This window comes from Entelurus aequoreus, linkage group LG24, assembly GCF_033978785.1.
Source record: "Entelurus aequoreus isolate RoL-2023_Sb linkage group LG24, RoL_Eaeq_v1.1, whole genome shotgun sequence".
Classification (NCBI taxonomy): domain Eukaryota; kingdom Metazoa; phylum Chordata; class Actinopteri; order Syngnathiformes; family Syngnathidae; genus Entelurus; species Entelurus aequoreus.
In genome coordinates this window covers 3,952,359-3,978,645 of record NC_084754.1, presented here as the reverse complement: position 1 = coordinate 3,978,645, position 26,287 = coordinate 3,952,359, and the positions used below count along the sequence as shown (strand labels likewise).

Here is a 26,287-nt window from a genome sequence, read left to right as displayed (position 1 = left end):
ATTGGCTTTAATTGAACAAAAAATCTTAGGGTACATTAAACATATGTTTATTATTGCAATCGAAGAACAATTTCGTCCTTAAATAAAATAAAAGAGGTTTTAAAATAATTAGCGCATGCACAGCCATCCCGCAGGCTTCCGGTAAACGCCGGTAGGTTTTAAATTAATTAGCGCCCCTGCGGCTATTCAAGGAAACGCGGTATCTATAAGTCGAGTAAATCGGTGCGATACGTACAAAGAGGTAAAACATGGTGGCGACACTTGGTGGCGTTCTTTGCCGACTTCACCGCGCGCGCCTCTCCTGTCTATTTGCCGGCGTGTCCTATTAGGTCTCCAAAACAGCTTGTAATGACTGGTAATAAACAGCAGAAGAAAGAAGTAAATCAAGCGAGAAGATGACAAAATGAGCTCTCGGGGGGGCGCCTCCGTGCTCCCGGTTTTCAAAACACAACAGCACGCACACACACACACACACACACACACACACACACACACACACACACACACACACACACACACACACACACACACACACACACACACACACACACACACACACACACACACACACGCACACATAAAGTGGAACATAATAATTCAGCATAGGTGCCGTACATGACTTCCATTTCCATTTGACTCGAGCAGTTGTCTTGCATATGGAGGATTTGAATCTTTGTGTTTCAATACAAGGACCATTTTTAATTTAACGTGCCATAACATTTACTGATGACCCATCCCCTTCACGGCAAACCTCTGATCTCACGTCATTTCCAGTCAGCTTTCATCCTCCTCTCCTTCATCCGAGCCCTCTGTGATGCTCTCCTTGCAGTCCCTCGTCCCTTCATCCCTCCCTCCCTCCCTCCCTCTGGTGTCACGGCTCGCTGGCTCCAGGTGGCGAGGGAAGGAGGGAGGAAGGGACGTTGGGAGAAAAAAAAAAAAAAAAGGCTGGATGGATGACGGAGGGAGGGATGAAAGACGTGATGGAGGAGGGACGGGCTGTCGGTGCAGACCAGCACACCCAACATCCCTGATTGAAATGAGGTGTTGTCCTTTTTCCTATCAAGTGCTTGAATGAGAGCAATACGACTAATGAAGATGCACAATCTTAGCATGGGATTGCAGAACCCGTCGACCTTGAGGGAACTTGAAGGCTAATCCACACACGCTGATTTGCTAAAACCTGAATACCTCGCGCTAAACAGCGTGAGCAATCTATGAAAATAGCGTGTACTATTAATGGGCGTGCTGCGATTTACTAAAAGACTGCGTGTGCAACTGAAAAGTGGTGCAGATGGTCTTTTTTGAATAAGAATTATGTGTGTAGTAGGGTTGTACGGTACTCATGAATCATATTCGGTACTATACCGCCTCTAAAAAGTGTTTTTAACAGGCATCGGAGCATGTTCGGCAGTGCACAATCACAGAGTACTTACAAGCAGACACAGTGTGTAGACAGAAAAGGGAGAACGGACGCATTTTGGCTTAAAAACTAAAGATAAAGGTGAAGTTATAAGACAAACGCCCTCAGGAAGAGGTGCTTTAAGACATGGCTAGCTAGCTAGCGGCTAACGTCCATCCGCAGTCTGCAGCGTTTTAGCTACTTCTAAATCACTAATCCTCGCCTCCATGGCGACAAATAAAGTGAGTTTCTTACAAGTATCATCCCTGCATGACGAGGGATAGCTAAACATGCTTCAATACACACCGTAGGACAGGGGTGTCAAACGTACGGCCCGAGGGCCGGATCAGGCCCGCGAACAGGTTTTATCCGGCCCGCAGGATGAGTTTGCTAAGTATAAAAATGAGCTGAATTTTTTTAATGAAAGAAGCAGCTGTTCTAAATGTGTCCACTAGATGTCACAATAGAAATTCTTTGTATCTTTGTAGATTATGCTACATATGTAAAAAAAAAGAAAAAAAGCCACATTTTAGTGCACCAGTCATAAATAACATCCTGTAATTTGATTTTGATATTAGTTTTTTATCTTAATATCTGAAGTTGTCTTTATTTTTAAGTTATCGTGCCGTGATTTTACCAGTCCGGCCCACTTGGGAGTAGATTTTTCTCCATGTGGCACCCGATCTAAAATGAGTTTGACACCCCTGCCGTAGGAGGATACAATAGCTCATCGGCGTCACAATGTAAACAAATGCCATGGGTGGATCTACACCTGACATCCACTGTAATGATACCAAGTACAGCAGCGTATTTAAGCGATGCTACTATGATTACATCGATATTTATTAGCATCACCAAATGTGTTTATGTTTATAAACTCAGGAAATATGTCCCCGGACACATGAGGACTTTGAATATGAGCAATGTATGATCCTGTAACTACTTGGTATCGGATCGATACCCAAATGTGTGGTATCATCCAAAACTAATGTAAAGTATCAAACAACAGAAGGATAAGTGATTATTACATTTTAACAGAAGTGTAGATAGAACATGTTAAAGGAGAAAGTAAGCAGATATTAACAGTAAATGAACAAGTGGATTAATAATTCATTTTCTACCACTTGTCCCTCATAATGTTGAGGAAAAATAGAATGATAAATGACACAATATGTTACTGTATTTGTCAGCAGACTAATTAGGAGCATTTGTGTGTTTACTTACTACTAAAAGAAAAGTTGTCTAGTATGTTCACTATTTTATCTAAGGACATTTCAATAATAAACTTATGTTTAATGTACCGGAAGAGTTTTTGTTAAAATGAAGCCAATAATGCCATTTTTCGTGGTCCCCTTTGTTTAGAAAAGTATCGAAACACATTTTGGTACCGGTACCAAAATATTGGTATCGGCTTTAAAATGTAATATCGGAAATTATCGGTATCGGTTTCAAAAAGTAAAATGTATGACTTTTTAAAACGCCGCTGTACGGAGTGGTACACGGACGTAGGGAGAAGTACAGAGCGCCAATAAACCTTAAAGGCACTGCCTTTGCGTGCCGGCCCAGTCACGTAATATCTACGGCTTTTCACACACACAAGTGAATGCAAGGCATACTTGGTCAACAGCCATACAGGTCACACTGAGGGTGTCTGTATAAACAACTTTAACACTGTTACAAATATGCGCCACACTGTGAACCCGCACCAAACAAGAATGACAAACACATTTTGGGAGAACATCCGCACCGTAACACAACAAAACAAATACCCAGAACCCCTTGCAGCACTAACTCTTCCGGGACGCTACTATATACACCCCCCGCTGCCCACTACCCCCCAAAACTCAACCCCGCCCCCCTCAACCTCCTCCCAAATTCCAAGCTGCTGTTTTGAGGCATGTTAAAACAAATAATGCACTTTGTGACTTCAATAATAAATATGGCAGTGCCATGTTGGCATTTTGTTTCCATAACTTGAGTTGATTTTTTTTGGAAAACCTTGTTACATTGTTTGATGCATCCAGCGGGGCTTCACAACAAAAATTAGGCATAATAATGTGTTAATTCCACGACTGTATATATACACTACCGTTCAAAAGTTTGGGGTCACATTGAAATGTCCTTATTTTTGAAGGAAAAGCACTGTACTTTTCAATGAAGATAACTTGAAACTAGTCTTAACTTGAAAGAAATACACTCTATACATTGCTAATGTGGTAAATGACTATTCTAGCTGCAAATGTCTGCTTTTTGGTGCAATATCTACATAGGTGTATAGAGGCCCATTTCCAGCAACTATCACTCCAGTGTTCTAATTAGGGATGTCCGATAATATCGGCCTGCCGATATTATCGGCCGATAAATACGTTAAAATGTAATATCGGAAACTATCGGTATCGTTTTTTTTATTAACAGTATCGTTTTTTGTTTTTTTTTTATTTTCTTTTATTAAATCAACATAAAAAACACAAGATACACTTACAATTAGTGCACCAACCCAAAAAACCTCCCTCCCCCATTTCTTTCTGTTATCAATATTCTGGTTCCTACATTATATATCAATATATATCAATACAGTCTGCAAGGGATACAGTCCGTAAGCACACATGATTGTGCGTGCTGCTGCTCCACTAATAGTACTAACCTTTAACAGTTCATTTTACTCATTTTCATTAATTACTAGTTTCTATGTAACTGTTTTTATATTGTTTTACTTTCTTTTTTATTCAAGAACATTTTTTTAATTTAGTTATCTTATTTTATTATTTTTTTTAAAAAGTACCTTATCTTCACCATACATGGTTGTCCAAATTAGGCATAATAATGTGTTAATTCCACGACTGCATGTATCGGTTGATATCGGTATCGGTTGATATCGGTATCGGTAATTAAAGAGTTGGACAATATCGGAATATCGGATATCGGCAAAAAGCCATTATCGGACATCCCTAGTTCTAATGGTACAATGTGTTTGCTCATTGGCTCAGAAGGCTAATTGATGATTAGAAAAACCTTGTGCAATCATGTTCACACATCTGAAAACAGTTTAGCTCGTTACAGAAGCTACAAAACGGACCTTCCTTTGAGCAGATTGAGTTTCTGGAGCATCACATTTGTGGGCTCAATTAAACGCTCAAAATGTCCAGAAAAAGATAACTTTCATCTGAAACTCCACAGTCTATTCTTGTTCTTAGAAATGAAGGCTAGTCCACAAAATTGTTTGGGTGACCCCAAACTTTTGAACGGTAGTGTAGGTATCGGTTGATATCGGAATCTGTAATTAAGAGTTGGACAATATCGGAATATCGGTAAAAAAGCCATTATCGGACATCTGTAATCTAGACCTCAAGGAATTGTTTTAAACGCAGACTACAATCTCATAGGTTAATGGTTTGGCCTCGTAAGTTTTTCAAAACTTAAGTCTTGTTTTTTTTCCGGCCAAATTGTGCAAACGCGAAGAGAGATGAGTTCAAAGTTCCACTGCAATTGAAAATGAATACAAACACCTGAGGAGTTAACCCCTCAGTTGGTATTGAGTGTGGTAGTGAGTGCAAATAGAGGTCACTATATATATATATATATATATATATATATATATATATATATATATATATATATATATATATATATATATATATATATATATATATATATATATATATATATATATATATATATATATATATATTTTAAAGGCTTACTGAAAGCCACTACTACCGACCACGCAGTCTGATAGTTTATATATCAATGATGAAATCTTAACATTGCAACACATGCCAATACGGCCGGGTTAACTTATAAAGTGACATTTTAAATTTCCCGGGAAATATCCGGCTGAAACATCGTGGTATGATGACGTATGCGCGTGACGAAGTCAGAGTAACGGAAGTTATGGTACCCCGTAGAATCCTATACAAAAAGCTCTGTTTTCATTTCATAATTCCACAGTATTCTGGACATCTTTTGCAATTTTTTTAATGAACAATGAAGGCTGCAAAGAAGACAGTTGTAGGTGGGATCAGTGTATTAGCAGCGGACTACAGCAACACAACCAGGAGGACTTTGTTGGAGCGCTAGCCGCGCTAGCCGGCGACTTCACCTTGACTTCCTACGTCTCCGGGCCGCCAAACGCATCGGGTGAAGTCCTTCGTCCTTCTGCCGATCGCTGGAACGCAGGTGAGCACGGGTGTTGATGAGCAAATGAGGGCTGGCTGGCGTAGGTGGATAGCTAATGTTTTTAGCATAGCTCTGTGCAGTCCGGTTGCTAAGTTAGCTTCAATGGCGTCGTTAGCACAGCATTGTTAACCTTCGCCAGCCTGGAAAGCATTAACCGTGTATTTACATGTCCACGGTTTAATAGTATTGTTGATTTTCTATCTATACTTCCAGTCAGGGGTTTATTTCTTTTGTTTCTAAATGCAGTTAAAGCAAGATGCTATCACGTTAGCTCGTAGCTAAAGCATTTCACCGATGTATTGTCGTGGAGATAAAAGTCACTTTAAATGTCCATTTCGCGTGCTCGACTCTCATTTTCAAGAGGATATAGTATCCCAGGTGGTTTAAAATACAAATCTGTGATCTACAATAGAAAAAGGAGAGTGTGGAATCCAATGAGCCAGCTTGTACCTAAGTTACGGTCAGAGCGGAAAAAGATACGTCCATCACTGCCTCTCAAGTCCTTCACTGTAACGTTCCTCATCTACGAATCTTTCATCCTCGCTCAAATTAATGGGGTAATCATCACTTTCTTGGTCCGAATCTCTCTCGCTCCATTGTAAACAACGGGGAATTGTGAGGAATACTAGCTCCTGTGACGTCACGCTACTTCCGCTACAGGCAAGGCTTTTTTTTATCAGCGAGCAAAAGTTGCGAACTTTATCGCCGATTTTCTCTACTAAATCCTTTCAGCAAAAATATGGCAATATCGCGAAATGATCAAGTATGACACATAGAATGGATCTCCTACTCCCGTTTAAATAAAAAAAAATCATTTCAGTAGGCCTTTAAAAAAGCTTTTAATGCCCATTTTTCAAGAAACAACAACTGATTCAAACAGACTCCGCCGAGAGACCCCCCCCCCCAAGTCATTTCCTGTGGTGCTCCAGACTCCCTTAGACTGGACGCTGGTGCCTATGATGGGATTATTCACGTTCCTTAAGTACCTTTTCTCCCCTCCCCGGTTTCGTAAGACTTCAGTAAACTCGGACACGCTCGCTGTTGAGGGCGACATCGGAAATATCCCCGTGATTGTTGTGATATCACTTTCCACTAAGACTGGCGAGCCAAAGTGTTTTCTTAAGTACGGAGCATTAGTGAAGTCACACACCAGGAGGAAAGAAGGGGGCAGATTAGCGCGGGGCTTATTAGTTCAGGTGCAAGAGGGCAGAAGAAAAACAGCATTGTTGCGAGCGAGTGCCAAACACACACATAAATGATCCCGTGCACCGCATTATCCACCTCCTTTCACTCTAAAAGCTTCTTACTCGCCTCATTAAGTCTTCAGTGACACAAAGTAAGCAGGCCAGACCTGGCCTATCAGGACACACACACACACACACACGGACATAAACAGTGTTGTGTGTATTCATGCACAAACACACACCAGCACACTCCCTGAAAGGAACAACAGTTTGTCATGAACAAAGTACGTACTCTCGGTGCAAGAGGGTTCACTCTGTGCGCCCCCGAGCGTGTTTATTCAATGGGTGAGGGCGGACCTACGTCACTTCCGCCTACCAATCCCCTAGCAACCGGGGAATTCGTTGAAAACAAACCAGCTCACAGCGAACGCAGCATTGACAGAAAAAGCATTTAGCGAGCGTTGTGGCTTGGAAGTCGGCTTTAAATCCTTCATTTACGCATTTTTACTTATTCGCATGTCGTGTGAAAAAAACGAAAATGTATTATTTGCGTCAGACTCGTTTCAGTGAACTTTGAAGCTTCTCAGGCTTAGCTTAGCTTGCTAGTTAGCTTAGCCTGCGCGCTACTAAGAAAGAGACGCGGAAGTTATCGACAACAAGATCAAGTGTTAGTGTGTAAAATATTGAGAGATTTGAGGGCTACATGTATTGAATGGCAACATGAAAATTATAGGGTTTATTGGTTTTTAAAAACCCAACTGTTAAGTGCAAATTTAAACGAAACCGGTTTTCGAAAATAGCTAGCTAGGCTATAGACCAGGGGTCACCAACGCGGTGCCCGCGGGCACCAGGTAGCCCGTAAGGACCAGATGAGTAGCCCGCTGGCCTGTTCTAAAAATAGCTCAAATAGCAGCACTTACCAGTGAGCTGCCTCTATTTTTTAAATTGTATTTATTTACTAGCAAGCTGGTCTCGCTTTGCCCGACATTTTTAATTCTAAGAGAGACAAAACTCAAATAGAATTTGAAAATTCTGTCCAGCTTCTCAGGCAAATCATATAGTTGATGTAGATGCCCATATCGGCTGTTCACATTTACTTTACAAAAGAGAAGTGTAGGATACTTCTCTTGTTGCCTTATTTGTATTTGACCACTACTGTTTTCTGTTTATTTGTTACTGACTGTGGCAGGACACCTCTGTCTCTGTTTTACTTTATGTTGCTGGTAAATAATATGGTTGTAGACTAAAGTTAAATTATTTAGTATGCACTAATTAAAGGGGCAGAGCTTTAAGAGACATTTTAGCTTTTATATTTTATAAGATATATTTTTGGTAAGAACCACAATTAATAAATATATTTCAGTGAATAACTTATTGTTCAAATCTGTATATAAATATGTACATAAAGTGTTGTAATTATATTGTAAAATGGATGGGCGGATGGACGTTTAAAACAAAACTGTTATTATTAATTAGTAAGTATACATTTTTTGAGCCTTTTTAGAGAAAATCATATCATTGTAGTATGTAAATTACTCGATGATGTCATGGTGACCACGCCCATAGCCACGCCCCCACCTTCACAGGTATCTTGGCAGTTTATGGGAAACACTGTAAATTGTGATACTTTTGAAGAGGGTGAGGCGTGGTTTCATTCGTAAACTGGGAACATCCCCACGTTATAAAAGTGACCGTGGAGCAAAATTTACGAGAAATTTCCATCCGATACATATTATCTGGAACACAATGAAGTGTTTTAAATGGAGATTCAAATCATCATAAGTCCCCATTAAACAAATAAATGATAATGATAAATAATAACAATAATAATAATACAATAATAACAAGAGCAGAAATGAGATCAGGGGGTTCAAACTTATATTTTGTGGCCCTCTATTTAACATCATGTGCTTGCACAGCCTGGGCGGCTAATAGTTAAACATATCATGACAATGTAGAATCCCACTAGAGCACCTTCCTACAATAACAGTGCAGACACATAAATACCAGCACCAACAAAACAAACAAAGAGCAACTTCCTGTAAGGAAGCGGACATGTCTCTGGCCATCTCCTGGGGAACTCAACAGTGTCCAAATTAGGGCTGCAACTAACCCTTATTTTGTTAGTCGATTAGTCAACGAATATCTTAACGATTAGTCGGATAATAAAGCGTACACATTTTTAACGGCTCTAATTTTTCCAAAATGCAGCTTTTATTATTTAAGGCGTGTGCTTACTAACAACAAAGATGACCAATTCATTCATAAATATTTATGTTTACTGTAACTTTTTGCTTATTCAGCTGTTACAAAAATTACAATGACATTTAAAATGTCCATTTAAAAAAAGGAAAGTCCAATTGCTAAAAAAAACACAAAAAAAAACAATTAACCTTGTTTATGTATTTTTAAAAAAAAGGCAAAATAAACAAACAACAAAACACAAAATTTAACTTCCTTAAAAAGAAAAGCATTTTTGTGATGTTTAAAAAGCTGCACACGGTTATATTGACTATTGATTACCTCCTGGCAGTTTTAGCACTATTATAGACTCAATTTTTACCTTTGATTAATTCTGAAAATGTTGGCTATTTATTAGATTGTATGTTTAATCTTATGATACCTTCGCACACACTTCGCATTTGTTATCGTGCCCTTTTTTTACGGCATTGCAAATTGACGTTGCTTTAAAAGTACTTGGATTGATGTAGATAAAGTTTAGCTGCCTAACTTTGGCTAAAATGATAGTGAAAATTATATTACACACATCTTTGTCTCACACTTGTTAGCTAGCTAGCCAGGCATAAGCTGACACTCTTACAAAGGCTGAGACGTACACTACCGTTCAAAAGTTTGGCGGTCACATTAAAAATGTCCTTATTTTTTGAAGGAAAAGCACTGTACTTTTCAATGAAGATAACTTGAAACTAGTCTTAACTTGAAAGAAATACACTCTATACATTGCTAATGTGGTAAATGACTATTCTAGCTGCAAATGTCTGCTTTTTGGTGCAATATCTACATAGGTGTATAGAGGCCCATTTCCAGCAACTATCACTCCAGTGTTCTAATGGTACAATGTGTTTGCTCATTGGCTCAGAAGGCTAATTGATGATTAGAAAACCCTTGTGCAATCATGTTCACACATCTGAAAACACTTTAGCTCGTTACAGAAGCTACAAAACTGACCTTCCTTTGAGCAGATTGAGTTTCTGGAGCATCACATTTGTGGGGTCAATTAAACGCTCAAAATGGCCAGAAAAAGAGAACTTTCATCTGAAACTCGACAGTCTATTCTTGTTCTTACAAATGAAGGCTATTCCACAAAATTGTTTGGGTGACCCCAAACTTTTGAACGGTGGTGTACGTCCTCCCTTTAGACGTCTGACATCATGCCTCTGCTTTAAATGCTGGCGTATCACAGATCTAAAGCCATAAAAACAAGGTCCGCTTTGCAAAATAAACAAGGTATTCATGTTTTTAACCAGAGTAAGAGGAAATGTTCTCACACTTTACATGTTATCACTGGCGATGTTTTTGCGAGTGGCGGTGCTGACCCGCTTCTGCCCGGAAACACATGAGTTGTGACGTCTAAAATTATTGTCCACAAATATAATTGTCGGCGAAAATGTCGACTAATCGTTGCAGTCATAGTCAAAATATAATTTTTCATTTATAATAGCTTAAAGAAGGCCTGGGCAAATATTTTGACTCAGGGGGCCAAATTTAGAAAAAAAAATGTGTCTGGGGGCCGGTAGGTCTCTATTTAGGAACACTAATACAAAACCTCACAATAATGTCTGATTGAATGCTAAAAACGTTATGACAGACCGCCTTAAAAAAACGGAATAGAATTTAATATTTTTTTACCCAGAATGTACAGCAATTTCCGGACTATAAGCCGCACCTGACTATAAGCCGCACCAGCTAAATTTAGGGGAAAATACAGATTGCTCCATATATAAGCCGCACCCGACTATAAGCCGCACCTGACTATAAGCCGCACCAGCTAAATTTAGGGGAAAATACAGATCGCTCCATATATAAGCCGCACCCGACTATAAGCCGCACCTGACTATAAGCCGCACCAGCTAAATTTAGGGGAAAATACAGATCGCTCCATATATAAGCCGCACCTGACTATAAGCCGCACCTGACTATAAGCCGCACCAGCTAAATTTAGGGGAAAATACAGATCGCTCCATATATAAGCTGCACCCGACTATAAGCCGCACCTGACTATAAGCCGCACCAGCTAAATTTAGGGGAAAATACAGATTGCTCCATATATAAGCCGCACCCGACTATAAGCCGCAGGGTTTTGATGTGTAATTAGCGTAGTATATAGGGGTTCCTGCTACCACGGAGGGGATTGTCGGGACAGAGATGACTGTTTGGGAACGCAAAGCGTCCCATTTATTAACAATAAATCTTTCAATCATTTAATCAAACTTTCACATCTTTGACATGGCGAACAGCATTCATGCAGAGTCCAAATAATACAACGGTGCAAAGTAATACAAAGTGCTCGCCTGTACGTTATCAAAATAACCAGCCTACCCGTATATGAAAAGTCAGTCTTTAATCATTGTGTCATCGTCTTCCTCCTGCGTACTAAAACCACCGAAATCCTCTTCGTCGGTGTCGGAGAAGAACCGGCGGTAAATAAGCCGCACCCTTGTATAAGCCGCAGGGACCAGAACGAGGGGGAAAAGTAGCGGCTTATAGTCCGGAAATTACGGTACATGAAAATAAAGAACGTGGGATTTTTAACTATGAACGATAAAACACTGAATATTGACAACATATGACCGTCACACCCCTTCTCGATCGACATATTTTACAATCAAGCGAAACGCAACAAAAACAGCGAAATATGAACGTGAAGGGTAAAAACCCCCACCAACAATCGGATAAATCTGATACATCACTAAGCTTTAGAACTTTGTTGTAAAAATCTCCTTCCGCGTCTGTCCCTGACACCCGCATTTCAGACTTAGATGACCATAGTAACTAATTAGATGACCATAGTAACTAATTAGATGACCATAGTAACTCATTAGATTACCATAGTAACTCATTAGATGACCATAGTAACTAATTAGATGACCATAGTAGCTAATTAGATGACCATAGTAACTAATTAGATGACCATAGTAACTAATTAGATGACCATAGTAACTCATTAGATGACCATAGTAACTAATTAGATGACCATAGTAACTAATTAGATGACCATAGTAACTAATTACATGACCATAGTAACTCATTAGATGACCATAGTAACTCATTAGATGACCATAGTAACTAATTAGATGACCATAGTAACTAATTAGATTACCATAGTAACTCATTAGATTACCATAGTAACTAGATGACCATAGTAACTAATTAGATTACCATAGTAACTCATTAGATTATGCCCAGGTCTGGCTTAAAGCCTACCATGCTGACAAATACAGTAAGTTTCTTACGTGTATCATCCCTGCAGGACGAGGAATAGCTAAACATGCTTCACTACACACCGTAGGAAGAAACGATAGTAATGTAAACAAACGCCATGGGTGGATATACAGCTGACATCCACTGCAATGATACCAAGTACAAGAGCATATGTAGTCGATACTACTATGATTACATCGACATTTTTTATTGTCACAAAATAATTTTTCTTTTTTTAAATGTATTTATAAACTCAGGAAACACGTCCCTGGACACACAAGAACTTAAATTATGACTAGGGATGTCCGATAATGGCTTTTTGCCGATATCCCGGTATTGTCCAACTCTTTAATTACCGATACCGATATCAACCGTATATGCAGTCATGGAATTAACACATTATTATGCCTAATTTGGACAACCATGTATGGTGAAGATAAGGTACTTTTTAAAAAAATAAAATAAAATAAGATAACTAAATTAAAAACATTTTCTTGAATAAAAAAAAAGTAAAACAATATAAAAACAGTTACATAGAAACTAGTAATTAATGAAAATGAGTAAAATTAACTGTTAAAGGTTAGTACTATTAGTGGAGCAGCAGCACGCACAATCATGTGTGCTTACGGACTGTATCCCTTGCAGACTGTATTGATATATATTGATATATAATGTAGGAACCAGAATATTGATAACAGAAAGAAATGGGGGGAGGGAGGTTTTTTGGGTTGGTGCACTAATTGTAAGTGTATCTTGTGTTTTTTATGTTGATTTAATTTTTTAAATTTTTTTAAAAATAAATAAAACCGATAGAGATAATAAAAAAACGATACCGATAATTTCCGATATTACATTTTAACGCATTTATCGGCCGATATTATCGGACATCCCCAATTATGACCAATGTATGATCCTGTAACTACTTGGTATCGGATCGACACCTACATTTGTGGTATCATCCAAAACTAACGTAAAGTATCAAACAACAGAAGAATAAGTGATTATTACATTTTAACAGAAGTGTAGATAGAACATGTTAAAAGATCAAGTAAGCAGATATTAACAGTAAATTAACAAGTACATTAATAAACAAAATAATAGGTGTATAAATGACACAATATGTTACTGCATATGTCAGCAGACTAATTAGGAGCCTTTGTTTGTTTACTTACTACTAAAAGACAAGTTGTATTGTATGTTCACTATTTTATTTAAGGACAAAATTGCAATAATAAACATATGTTTAAAGTACCCTAAGATTTTTTGTTAAAATAAAGCCAATAATGCCATTTTTTGTGGCTCCCCTTTATTTAGAAAAGTACCGAAAAGTATCGAAATACATTTTGGTAGCGGTACCGGTACTAAAATATTGGTATCGGGACAACCCTAAGCCATACTAAAAGCATCAGTTAGGAATAAACCCTTGAGTTGCGGGTCATTAGAGTGATTAGCGTTAATGGACTATATTAATGGAAATACTGTAGGAAGGTAAAGCTCATCCTAAAGACACATCATTAGCTTTCTTGGATCAAAGTGAGCGGGCACACAATGTGTGTGTGAGTGGGTGTATGAAGTGGGAAGAACAATGAGGCATGCAGCTGGGATTGGGAGAGTGAATAGTGGAGGATTAATTGTGCCAAAAAGTGGCCATAATGCATCTAAGTAGCATCACCTCTCTCAATGTGTTGATGTTTCAAATGGCACGGCTCTTAAGGAGGAAAAAAAAGTCTCTGCAATGCTTTTTGACTATCAGGTGTCTTTACCACATCATGCAGTGTGGCGGGTGTACCATACTGGACTGGGATTGTGCAGAACAAGTCAGAAAATATGTGCTTTCAATGTCGGTTAATGGGATGCGGATGGGCGGGCAGTGAGACAGCCTGAATGCTTGCTGCCTTGCTCAGAGGGTGAGACATAGAGGGGACAAACCTTGCCGACAGGTGGGCTCTTCTACAGGCCGTCCCGATGGCAGGTGGGGTTGGGGAGAGCGGAGGAGAGAACGGGCTTGGTTAGTAATAGGTACTGGGAATGTCGTGTGTCTATGGGGGAGGGGAGGCACAGGTTGGGGGTTTAAGGCCTGGTCATATGTGGTGGTCAAACTTACAGCGTGTCATCGAGTGGACCAATACATTTTGGAGAAAAATAATAATTAAAAAACAACAACAATGGAACCCTTTTAAGTCTACTTGACTCAATTTATGAGGTTGTAGGCACAATCAAAGACCATGACTGGCAACTATGGATGGGGGCGATGCGATCCAGTATGGTAGTTAGGTTGGTAGGTGGGTCTTTATTGTCATTGCACAAGTACAACGCAACTTTGTTTTCAGCACAAACCCGTTCAAGATGAGACAAACAAACAGTGTACAGGGTTACAGGACAGGAACGCTGATGGGTAGCCACAAGGTGCCCCGTAAAAGATGGGAGAAGGGTAAACGCTGGGGGAGGATGAGTAAAAAAATATAATCTAGAGTGGGGGAAAAAAAACCTCCATAGCAAAGCATATATACATATTACAACATACATCTCGAGACTTGCAACAGAGGGGAGGAAGTGGGGGCTACGATGGCAGGCTGCAGCTCTTCAGGTGCTGCCCAGCCATCCATCACCCCTAAGGGATTGGCGTCAAGGGCGTTGGATGGGGGGAGGGGTATGTGTGTGTATCGGTATCAGATTCTGATACCAGCTTACTTTACGGATCGGAAATGTCCAATAGAACCTGCTGAGATCCAAACTGAGATTTCTGATACCAAGCACCATGCCGGTGTTGTAATGTTTGCCGAAATTGATTCATCAAGCACTTCCCCGCGAGCTGTTTTGCTAGCTGGCTGCAAACTGCGGAATGTTTTTGGGGAATGGCGGCTCGTCTTAATGAGGCTGCACGATTAATCGACATCGAGGTTTTAATCAGTGCGATAACATAACCGCAAGAGTTTTTTTTGGGTTTTTTTCCTGCTGTCACCGCCATTTGAGTGACATGTTCACCAATCAGTATTGTTGAGCTTGGCGTTTCTACGTCTCTCGCTTCAAACGGGGAGACAGACATCTCACTCTGTGCATGGCTCTTAGCATCTGAGCGCTTTTATTTATAAGTAGAATGAACTAAAAACACAAAGCCCTCCTTTCACTCATTCACAATCTTTTTCCCAGTGGGCGGAGAGCAAAACTGAGGAAGCATGCACAGTGAGCCTCGTGACTTGCGAGTGAGAAGTTCCGCAAAGTATACAAAAATGATGAGGAAAAAAATATCATTACAAAGCCACATTTATATTATGTTTATAAACTCAGGAAATACGTCCCTGGACACATGAGGACTAGGGATGTCCGATAATGGCTTTTTTGTCGATATCCGATATTGTCCAACCTCTTAATTACAGATACCGATATCAACCGATACCGATATATACAGTCGTGGAATTAACACATTATTATGCCTAATTTGGACAACCAGGTATGGTGAAGATAAGGTCTTTTTTTTTTTAAATTAATTAAATAAAATAAGATAAATAAATTAAATAAAATTTTCTTGAATAAAAAAGAAAGTAAAACAATATAAAAACAGTTACATAGAAACTAGTAATTAATGAAAATGAGTCAAATTAACTGTTAAAGGTTAGTACTATTAGTGGAGCAGCAGCACGCACAATCATGTGTGCTTACGGACTGTATCCCTTGCAGACTGTATTGATATATATTGATATATAATGTAGGAACCAGAATATTAATAACAGAAAGAAACAACCCTTTTGTGTGAATGAGTGTAAATGGGGGTGGGAGGTTTGTTGGGTTGGTGCACTAATTGTAAGTGTATCTTGTGTTTTTTATGTGGATTTAATAAAAAATTAAAATAAATAAAACGATACCTATAATTAAAAAAATCGATACCGATAATTTCCGATATTACATTTTAAAGTATCTCTAATGAGGACTTAAATTATGAGCAATGTACGATCCTGTAACTACTTGGTATCAGATCGATTTGTGGTAAATTTGCGTTATCATCCAAAACTAATGTAAAGCATCCAAACAACAGAAGAATAAGTGATTATTACATTTTAACAGAAGTGTAGATACAACATGTTGAAACAGAAAATAAGCAGATATTAAAAGTAAATGAACAAGTGGATTAGTATTCAATTTTTACAGCTTGTCCTTTATAATGTTGACAAAATAATAGGTAGATCAATGACACAATATGTTACTGCATACGTCAGCAGACTAATTAGGAGCCTTTGTTTGTTTACTTACTACTAAAAGAAAAGTTTTCTCGTATGTTCACTATTTTATTTAAGGACAAAATTGCAATTATAAACATATGTTTAATGTACTCTAAGATTGTTTGTTAAAATAAAGCCAATAATGCCACTTTTGTGGTCCCCTTTATTTAGAAAAGTATTGAAATACATTTTGGTATCGGGACAACCCTAGTCCATCTTAAACATGTATTTATATCCCAACACATTTTGATCTGCAATGTTGTCGACAAAAGCTGTCGAGCGTGCGAGTCACTTTTTAGTAAAAAAGAAGAACCCAGCGACTTGATTAGACTAAGACAGGGGTCACCAACGCGGTGCCCGCGGGCACCAGGTAGCCCGTAAGGACCAGATGAGTAGCCCGCCGGCCTGTTCTAAAAATAGCTCAAATAGCAGCACTTACCAGTGAGCTGCCTCTATTTTTTAAATTGTATTTATTTACTAACAAGCTGGTCTCGCTTTGCCCGACATTTTTAATTCTAAGAGAGACAAAACTCAAATAGAATTTGAAAATCCAAGAAAATATTTTAAAGACTTGGTCTTCACTTGTTTAAATTCATTAATTTTTTTACTTTGCTTCTTATAACTTTCAGAAAGACAATTTTAGAGAAAAAATACAACCTTAAAAATGATTTTAGGATTTTTAAACACATATACCTTTTTACCTTTTAAATTCCTTCCTCTTCTTTCCTGACAATTTAAATCAATGTTCAAGTATTTTTTTTATTGTAAAGAATAATAAATAAATTTTAATTTAATTCTTCATTTTAGCTTCTGTTTTTTCGACGAAGAATATTTGTGAAATATTTCTTCAAACTTATGATTAAAATTCAAAAAAATTATTCTGTCAAATCTAGAAAATCTGTAGAATCAAATTTAATTCTTATTTCAAAGTCTTTTGAATTTCTTTTAAAATTTTTGTTCTGGAAATTCTAGAAGAAATAATGATTTGTCTTTGTTAGAAATATAGCTTGGTCCAATTTGTTAAATATTCTAACAAAGTGTAGATTGGATTTTAACCTATTTAAAACATGTCATCAAAATCCTAAAATTAATCTTAATCAGGAAAAATGACCAATGATGTTCCATAAATTCTTTTTTTAAGTTTTTCTCTTCTTTTTTTCGGTTGAATTTTGAATTTTAAAGAGTCGAAATTGAAGATAAACTATGTTTCAAAATGTAATTGTCATTTTTTTCGTGTTTTCTCCTCTTTTAAACCGTTCAATTAAGTGTAAATATCATTAATTATTAATAGTAACATAGAGTTAAAGGTAAATTGAGCAAATTGGCTATTTCTGGCAATTTATTTAAGTGTGTATCAAACTGGTAGCCCTTCGCATTAATCACTACCCAAGAAGTAGCTCTTGCTTTCAAAAAGGTTGGTGACCCCTGCTCTAAGACGACTTGTCGACTGAAACGGGTTCCACCGCACTGCTCGAGTTTAAAGATAAATGCGAGAAGATGGTTACAGCCGGAAGGAAAACACATGGTTGGCTTGACTGACCACAAACATTATGCTAATTGGTGACTTGCACTGATTAGAGCCAGCAGACGGGGAGAAGCCATGTTACTCAGTATGTGGTCACAGAGTCCATGTTTGGAGCCGACACTGCTTCATGGTCGCCGTGTTTTAGTCGAGACAAACAAGGAGGAAGAGCAAGTGTGTGTGTGTGTGTGTGTGTGTGTTTGAGAGGTCAGGCCTCCTGCTGTGAAATTCAGACTGAGGTGATTAGCGAGACATTAGTGGCTGCATGCAACTGGTTTGTGTGTGTGTGTCCACGGGAAGTCGAAATAGGTGAGGGCCGACATCCGGGCAACTGAGCTACATACGGGTTCTTCCAGCCATAGCAACCAGACTGGCGTTGAAAACAAACCGTTGCCATTACTCTTTAACCTGTCGACCTACGCTGGTTAAACCCGTCATTCCGCCTCCAAAATGCCGAAAAACTGTGTTGTTTTTGGTTGTGCTAACCACAACTGGAAACAGGGAAAACAAAGGTTGTATTTTGTTCTGCCAAAGCGTGATAAAAGCCCACAGAGACGAGACAAATGGCTCGCAGCTTTACACTGGGAAAACGAGGACGGTTCTCACTGGAGTCCCCCAAAGTCCCGGGTCGTGTGTTCGGATCACTTCGTTTCTGGTAAATATAAGGAACAAAAATCCACCTTTTTAACCACAACTTGGCTATACCGTCCGTGCTAACGTTGTACTTGTTGAATTTGTACCTTATAACGTTCGACAGCTGAAGTTGTTGTTGTACAAAAATAACATGCGGTATATACTATATAGTCTATAGCAGGGGTCACCAACGCGGTGCCCGCGGGCACCAGGTAGCCCGTAAGGACCAGATGAGTAGCCCGCTGGCCTGTTCTAAAAATAGCTCAAATAGCAGCACTTACCAGTGAGCTGCCTCTATTTTTAATTTTTTTTTATTTACTAGCAAGCTGGTCTCCCTTTGCTCGACATTTTTAATTCTAAGAGACAAAACTCAAATAGAATTTGAAAATCCAAGAAAATATTTTAAAGACTTGGTCTTCACTTGTTTAAATAAATTCATTATTTTTTTACTTTGCTTCTTATAACTTTCAGAAAGACAATTTTAGAGAAAAAAATACAACCTTAAAAATGATTTTAGGATTTTTAAACACATATACCTTTTTACCTTTTAGATTCCTTCCTCTTCTTTCCTGACAATTTAAATCAATGTTCAAGTAAATTTATTTTTTATTGTAAAGAATAATAAATACATTTTAATTTAATTCTTCATTTTAGCTTCTGTTTTTTCGACGAAGAATATTTGTGAAATATTTCTTCAAACTTATTATGATTAAAATTCAAAAAAATAATTCTGGCAAATCTAGAAAATCTGTAGAATCAAATTGAAATCTTATTTCAAAGTCTTTTGAATTTCTTTAAAAAAAAATTTTGTTCTGGAAAATCTAGAAGAAATAATGATTTGTCTTTGTTAGAAATATAGCTTGGTCCAATTTGTTATATATTCTAACAAAGTGTAGATTGGATTTTAACCTATTTAAAACATGTCATCAAAATTCTAAAATTAATCTTAATCAGGAAAAATTACTAATGATGTTCCATAAATTATTTTTTTAATTTTTTCAAAAAGATTCGAATTAGCTAGTTTTTCTCTTCTTTTTTTTCGGTTGAATTTTGAATTTTAAAGAGTCGAAATTGAAGATAAACTATGTTTCAAAATGTAATTGTCATTTTTTTGTGTTTTCTCCTCTTTTAAACCATTCAATTAAGTGTAAATATCATTAATTATTAATAATAACATAGAGTTAAAGGTAAATTGAGCAAATTGGCTATTTCTGGCAATTTATTTAAGTGTGTATCAAACTGGTAGCCCTTCGCATTAATCAGTACCCAAGAAGTAGCTCTTGGTTTCAAAAAGGTTGGTGACCCCTGCTCTATAGCCTAGCTAGCTATTTTCAAAAACCGGTTTCGTTTAAATTTGCATTTAACAGTTGGGTTTTTAAAAACCAATAAACCCTATAATTTTCATGTTGCCATTTAATCAACTTTTCAAGACAGTCACAAAATGCTGTCTGCAAGACTTTTCAATACAAAGACATATATTTTGTACATTATTCGCCTGCTGTACTGCGCCTTCATAAGGCTACAACTTACAAGGACCAGGCTACTAGGGGTCAGTCTGCTTTCTTTTGGGGTTTTTTGCCGGACATTCCAGTATTATTTACCCGTAATCTTGGTATTACTTTCCTTATTAGGTTATTCTGCCACCTCCCCCTTCACTGTTTAAACTCTTCTTTGTTGTACTTAAACAATACACATAGCCCTCAAATCTCTCAATATTTTATACACTAACACTTGATCTTGTTGTCGATAACTTCCGCGTCTCTTTCTTAGTAGCGCGCAGGCTGAGCTAGCTAGCAAGCTAAGCTAAGCCCGAGAAGCTTTAAAGTTCACTGAGACGAGTCTGACGCAAATAATACATTTTCGTTTTTTCACACGACATGCGAATAAGTAAAAATGCGTAAATGAAGGATTTAACGCCGACTTCCGAGCCACAACGCTCGTTAAATGTTTTTTTCTGTCAATGCTGTGTTTGCTGTGAGCTGCTTTGTTTTCAACGAATTCCCGGTTGCTAGGGGATTGGTAGGCGGAAGTGACGTAGGTCCGCCCTCACCTATACCACAAATGCTAGGTTTGCACGCAAAAGAGCACAGAAATCTTGGATGAGTACTAAATTGAACATCTCCCTCGATTGGCCAGCTCCTGCATATGAGAAAATGGTCATTATTTACTAAGAAATGTTGATTATTTATTTATATGTTTATAATTTAACCTTTAAAACAAGGGCGTTCACAGTGCGGTCGTAGAGGTATTTGCAGCCCTTAGCTATTTTTTTAAATTTATTTATTTCTTTATTTATTTAATTTGTATTTTTTATTTTAAACAACATACACAAAAGGGGCTGTCTCTTTCTGTTATTAAAAAAAAAACTTCTGGTTCCTGCAACATAGAATAATACAGTCTGCAAGGGATACAGTCTTTAGAGCAGTGTTTTTCAACCACTGTGCCGCGGCACACTAGTGTACCGTGAGATATTGTCTGGTGTGCCGTGGGAGATTATGTAATTTCACCTAATTGGGTTTAAAATATTTTTTGCAAACCAATAATCTGCAAATGTGCCGTTGTTGAGTGTCTGTGCTGTCTGGAGATCTGCAGAGTAACCGTGTAATACTCTTCCATATCAGTAGGTGGCAGCAGGTAGCTAATTGCTTTGTAGATGTCGGGAACATGGTTTGTCGTGATCACAATTTGCAGACGACAGCGGGAGGCAGTGTGCAGGTAAAAAGGTATCTAATGCTTAAATAAAAAATAAACAAAAGGTAAGTGCTGCTAAGGAAAGGCATTGAAGCTTTGGGATGGCAAAACGAAGGGAAAACTGAACTGGCTGCAAAGTAAACAAAAACAGAAATGCTGGATGACAGCAAAGACTTACAGCGTGTGGAGAAGCCGACGGCATCCACAAAGTACATCCGTACATGACATGACAATCAACAACAAAATTGGAGCGCAAGACAAGAACTAAAACACTACACACAGGAAAACACCAAAAAACTAAAAAATAAGTCAGGGCGTGATGTGACAGGTCGTGACAGTACACCTACTTTGAGACAAGAGCTATAGTGATGCATGGTTGGTTATGGTTTGAATTCTTATCCAACAATTGCGAGAACAACTTTTTATTGTCAATATCGGCTGCTGAGTTCCATTTTTTAATGTTTCCTGCTGGTGGTGTGCCTCGGGATTCTTTCAATGAAAAAAAATGTGCCTTGGCCCAGAAAAGGTTGAAAAACGCTGCTTTAGAGCACACATGATTGTGTGTGGTGCTGGTCCACTAACATTTTCATGAATTACTATTTTTTTATGTCATTGTTTTTATATTGCTTTACTTTCAAACAAAACAAACAAAGGACCTTAACTTCACCAGACCGGGTTTTCAATGGAATTTTTGTTTTAAGAACCCTTTTGAGCTATTTTTTTTTAAAGATTTTAAAAACACCATTACTAAAAAAAAACCTAATGTAATTAATTACAAAACATTGTCGCATAAATCATGTATATACGCAGATTAATCTTGCAGTTTATTTTGACCGCATGTGCTCCTTCACCGTAAGGAGGGTCACCTAAAATATGTGTTGAGGAGAATCCATGTGATGTAATTTGACTGGACTTTAAATGCATAAATGATGTGCATTCAAGTAAAACATTTGAAAAATGTCCCTGTGTTACATTCTGACATTTTACCATGAATTGATGAACGTGTTGAAAAACTTATTGGGGTGTTACCATTTAGTCGTCAATTGTACAGAGTAAGGCTGCAGCTAACGATTATTTTTCTATCGATTAATCTATAGATTATTTTTTTCGATTAATCGGTTAATCTATAGATTATTATTTTTGATTAATCTATAGATTATTTTTCCTTTTACCGATTATTTTTTTAATTCAAAATGAAGATGAAAAAATAAATGTAGGCCCGTTTTTTCAAAAGGCATGGCTTTTATTTACCAAAAAAAAAAGAAGTATGGCCACTCAGTCGACATTGACTACAACATGACTAAATATTCTGTAACAATGTAAACATTTAAAACTTTTAACATTTAACAAAATTAAAAGTAGCTTATTTGCTTTTTAATGTGCAAATATAAAAGTCCACATCCAGTGCAAATCTTAATATTCTGCAATAGTATAAGCATTTCAAAAGTAAAAGTATTGCTTATTTTGCTTTAAAATGTGCAAAAATAAAGATAAACATCCAATACAAAAAAGTGCAAAACGAAATATTCTGTAACAACAGTGTAAACATTTCAACAAAAGTGAAAGTATTGCTTATTTGCTAAAATGTGCAAAAATAAAGATAAACATCCAATACCAAAAAGTGCCAATGTAAATATTCTGGAGCACTGTAAACATTAAGTATTGCTTTTAAAATGTGCAAAATAAACATCCAGTCCAACACAGTACACAATAACCAATTCTACTCATTCCAGTGAGTGACTAACAGTTGTAATGAAGAAAGGTTAGCATGTCTACATGCTCTGGTTCTTTTCTTGTTTACAATATTCCCAGCAGCTGAAAATAGGCGCTCAAAAGGGGTCGATGTGGCTGGAACTGAGAGGTAATTAGCCTTCACCTCAAGCCAGCACTGCGAGTGAGCTGAGCTGCAGTTTACGTTTATAGAAGGTCAACGGGCTCATAGTGATGTTACTAGTAGTTGACTGGGAGGTGTTTATCATTTGGGGAGAGTCCGCTGCCTGATGCTCACCTGCTAAACACCTATCTGTTTCACCCTGAAGCGCTGACTACATGCGCTCTGAATACGCACTGCTGATTGGCTGATAATGCTTTCTGTGTACCAATCAGATGGTTGTGTGGGTGGGACAATGCTGCATGTGTACCAATCAGATGGTTGTGTGGGTGGGACAATGCTGCGTGCTGAGACAGAGGCAGACGGAGCAAAGCAGCTTGTTAACACTTTAGCTTTAGCTTAGAAACTCGTTCGGTACACCCCCGCACCGAACCGAAAGCCCCGTACCGCAACGGTTCAATACAAAACACGTACCGTTACACCCCTAGCAGATACAAATGACACATTCATGTTTTTGTGTAATGATGACAACGTAGGCTCGCGCGGACGATTGACTAGTTGATGGTTTTCTTGTCAAATGGCCTATCATAGCCGTTGTGCTGCTATGATAGGCCATTTCCGCTCGACACAGTGTGCATACAACAACATTATTAGGCCGTTTATTGAAATACTCCCACACTTTTGACCACTTTTGGCATGCTTTTTCCCCCTCGCTCGCATCGTCTGCTTTGCGCTTCGCCATGACGGTAGTGTGACGTAAATATGCGACGCGTCGACGCACAAAAACGGCGTCGACGTATTTACGTAACCGATGACGTCGACGCGTCGTTTCAGCCTTAGTACACAGTATGTACTGAGCTGTGCAATATACTAGAGATGGCACTCCACCCTTTTCCGGGCGAGAACCATGGACTCCGACTTGGATGTGCTGATTCTCATCCCAGTCGCTTCACACTCGGCCGCGAACCGATCCAGCGAGAGCTGAAGATCTTGGCCAGATGAAGCCATCAGGACCGCATCATCTACTACTACTGCTAATGTATTAGCACAGGGGGAAAAATGCTGGAGCAGCGTGGACACTAGGGCTGCAACTAACGATTCATTTGATAATCGATTAATCTGTCGATTATTACTTCGATTAATAATCGGATAAAAGAGACAAACTACATTTCTATCCTATCCAGTATTTTATTGGAAAAAAACAGCATACTGGTACCATACTTATTTTGATTATTGTTTCTCAGCTGTTTGTACATGTTGCAGTTTATAAATAAAGGTTTATTTAAAAAATAAAAAACAATTACTCGGCGCATGCGCATAGCATAGATCCAACGAATCGATGACTAAATTAATCGGCAACTATTTTAATAATCGATTTTAATCGATTAGTTGTTGCAGCCCTAGTGGACACATGATGCCCCCTTCACGTTTCTGACTGCCCCCTCATATATGCCTGCCTAGAACCGACCCTGATGTACGTAGTTCACAGGCCCCATGTCCACAAAATATGTTTTGTGGAAACCAGGGGCCGTACTTATCAAGCTTCTTAGAGTGCCATTTTACACTTAAGTCCTGAGAATTTGCGGAATTTAGTCCTACTCTCAAACTTAAGAATAAAAGCTTTTTATCAACGTTCTTAAGTCTAAGAATCTCTCCTACTCTCCACGATATTTAAGAGACCTTCAGAGGTGTCTTAAGTGGTTAGGAGTTGCCAGCAGGGGATGGCACTGAGGCGAGAGAGACGTGCGCGAACGTTCAGGGAACGGAACAATGTTTTTTTTTTTTTGATGACGAGCAGCTGATCAAACGGTATCGTTTAGACAGAGCGGATATTATTTTTGTCACAGATTTAATACTTTTCGATTCCTTGTTGATTTCTGCATGTGTCTGCAGTGGGCTAGTATATATAGAGCCACCCACACCAGTTTCAAATTAGTTGCCTAATTAATGAATTGGAAAGAAAATGTTATGACAGTAGCGTATGTGTGTGGCCGTGAGGTGAGTGACGTCAGTGAGTGTGTGGGCGAGAGAAGAGAGGGAGCGGTAGCGTGAGTGCCGGCGGGGACTAGTTTGTTTTGTATTATTTTGTAGTTTATTGTCAAAATATACACTCCCATTGTCCACTTAAATATTTCCAAGATATTTCTTTATTCTTAGACAAGGGATTCCCTTCCGTGATTGGTCATTTCTATGGACACAGAAATTACGTCACCTAAAATTCCGTTTACGGCACATAGTAATGTCGTAATTCAGCTCTGAGTGTGACACTTAAGATTCAGTCCTACACTTCGCTGAAAGTGTGAGTAAGACGCTTGATAACTAACTTTTAAGTGCAGCTTTCAGCGAAGAATTTATTTACTCTTAAGTCAACTCTTAGCAGACTTCTTAGGAGTCATTCTAAGAAGCTTGATAAGTACGGCCCCTGTTATCCTAACTAGCAACACATATACATCATTGTCTTAATAGTGAAGAGGGTAAAACATTAAAACATAGGGCTTCAAAAAACCAACCAACCCTAATTGCGGTAATTACGTCATTGTCTGGAATTGATCTTTTCCAAAAAAAAGGACATATTTTCTATTAGCTGTCCTTTATGTCCACTTATTTTCCTGCTGTTGGCTTGAGCCCAAAAGCTGCCATATGAGTCCCACTTGTTGCTGTAAAGATTCCTCTCCAGACAAGAAGGCACGCTGGTCCTTCTTCCTCTGCCCGAATGCCGTCTCTCTTCCGCTTTATCTGACAGCGTAATTAACAAGGCCGTGGGGGGCGTCATGTATTACCCACGGAGCAATGTGACAGACACTTGTACAGGACTTGATCTTCCCTCCACAGCCGATCGGACCTCCTCTCACATTAAACAGCCACGAGGCTGCGTATTTTAGTCATCTATTTAGTAACCTATTTATTTATATCTGCACCTTATTGCTCTGATATCCTGCACTACCATGAGCTAATGCAACAAAATGTCATTCTTATCTGTACTGTAAAATTCAAATTTGAATGACAATAAAAGGAAGTCTAAGTCTCATCTTAAAATGTGTTTTTACACAATAATTATTTTGCTTAGTTCATTGGAGCAAATCTCCTTGAACTTCAAGAGCCAGTGTTGACATGTTTCTTATTAGCCTTGGTAACATAAAGCATTTAGACCCGGGGGTCAGCAACCCGCTGCTCTTTAGCGCCGCCCTACTG

At 38.3% G+C, this 26,287-nt stretch overlaps 1 protein-coding gene across 2 annotated transcripts in view; it reads right to left on the bottom strand.

Moving 5' to 3' along the window:
- znf423 (zinc finger protein 423) overlaps positions 1-26,287 on the bottom strand; it is a 406,985-nt gene that overhangs the window by 141,568 nt on the left and 239,130 nt on the right. The window contains exon 19 of one of the 2 annotated variants that reach the window (XM_062036135.1): positions 14,131-14,151. The exons of the other annotated variant lie outside the window; for it this stretch is intronic. Within the exon in view, the coding sequence (XP_061892119.1) occupies positions 14,131-14,151 (21 nt within the window). The remainder of the gene's footprint in view (positions 1-14,130; positions 14,152-26,287) is intronic. 2 annotated transcript variants of the gene reach the window in all.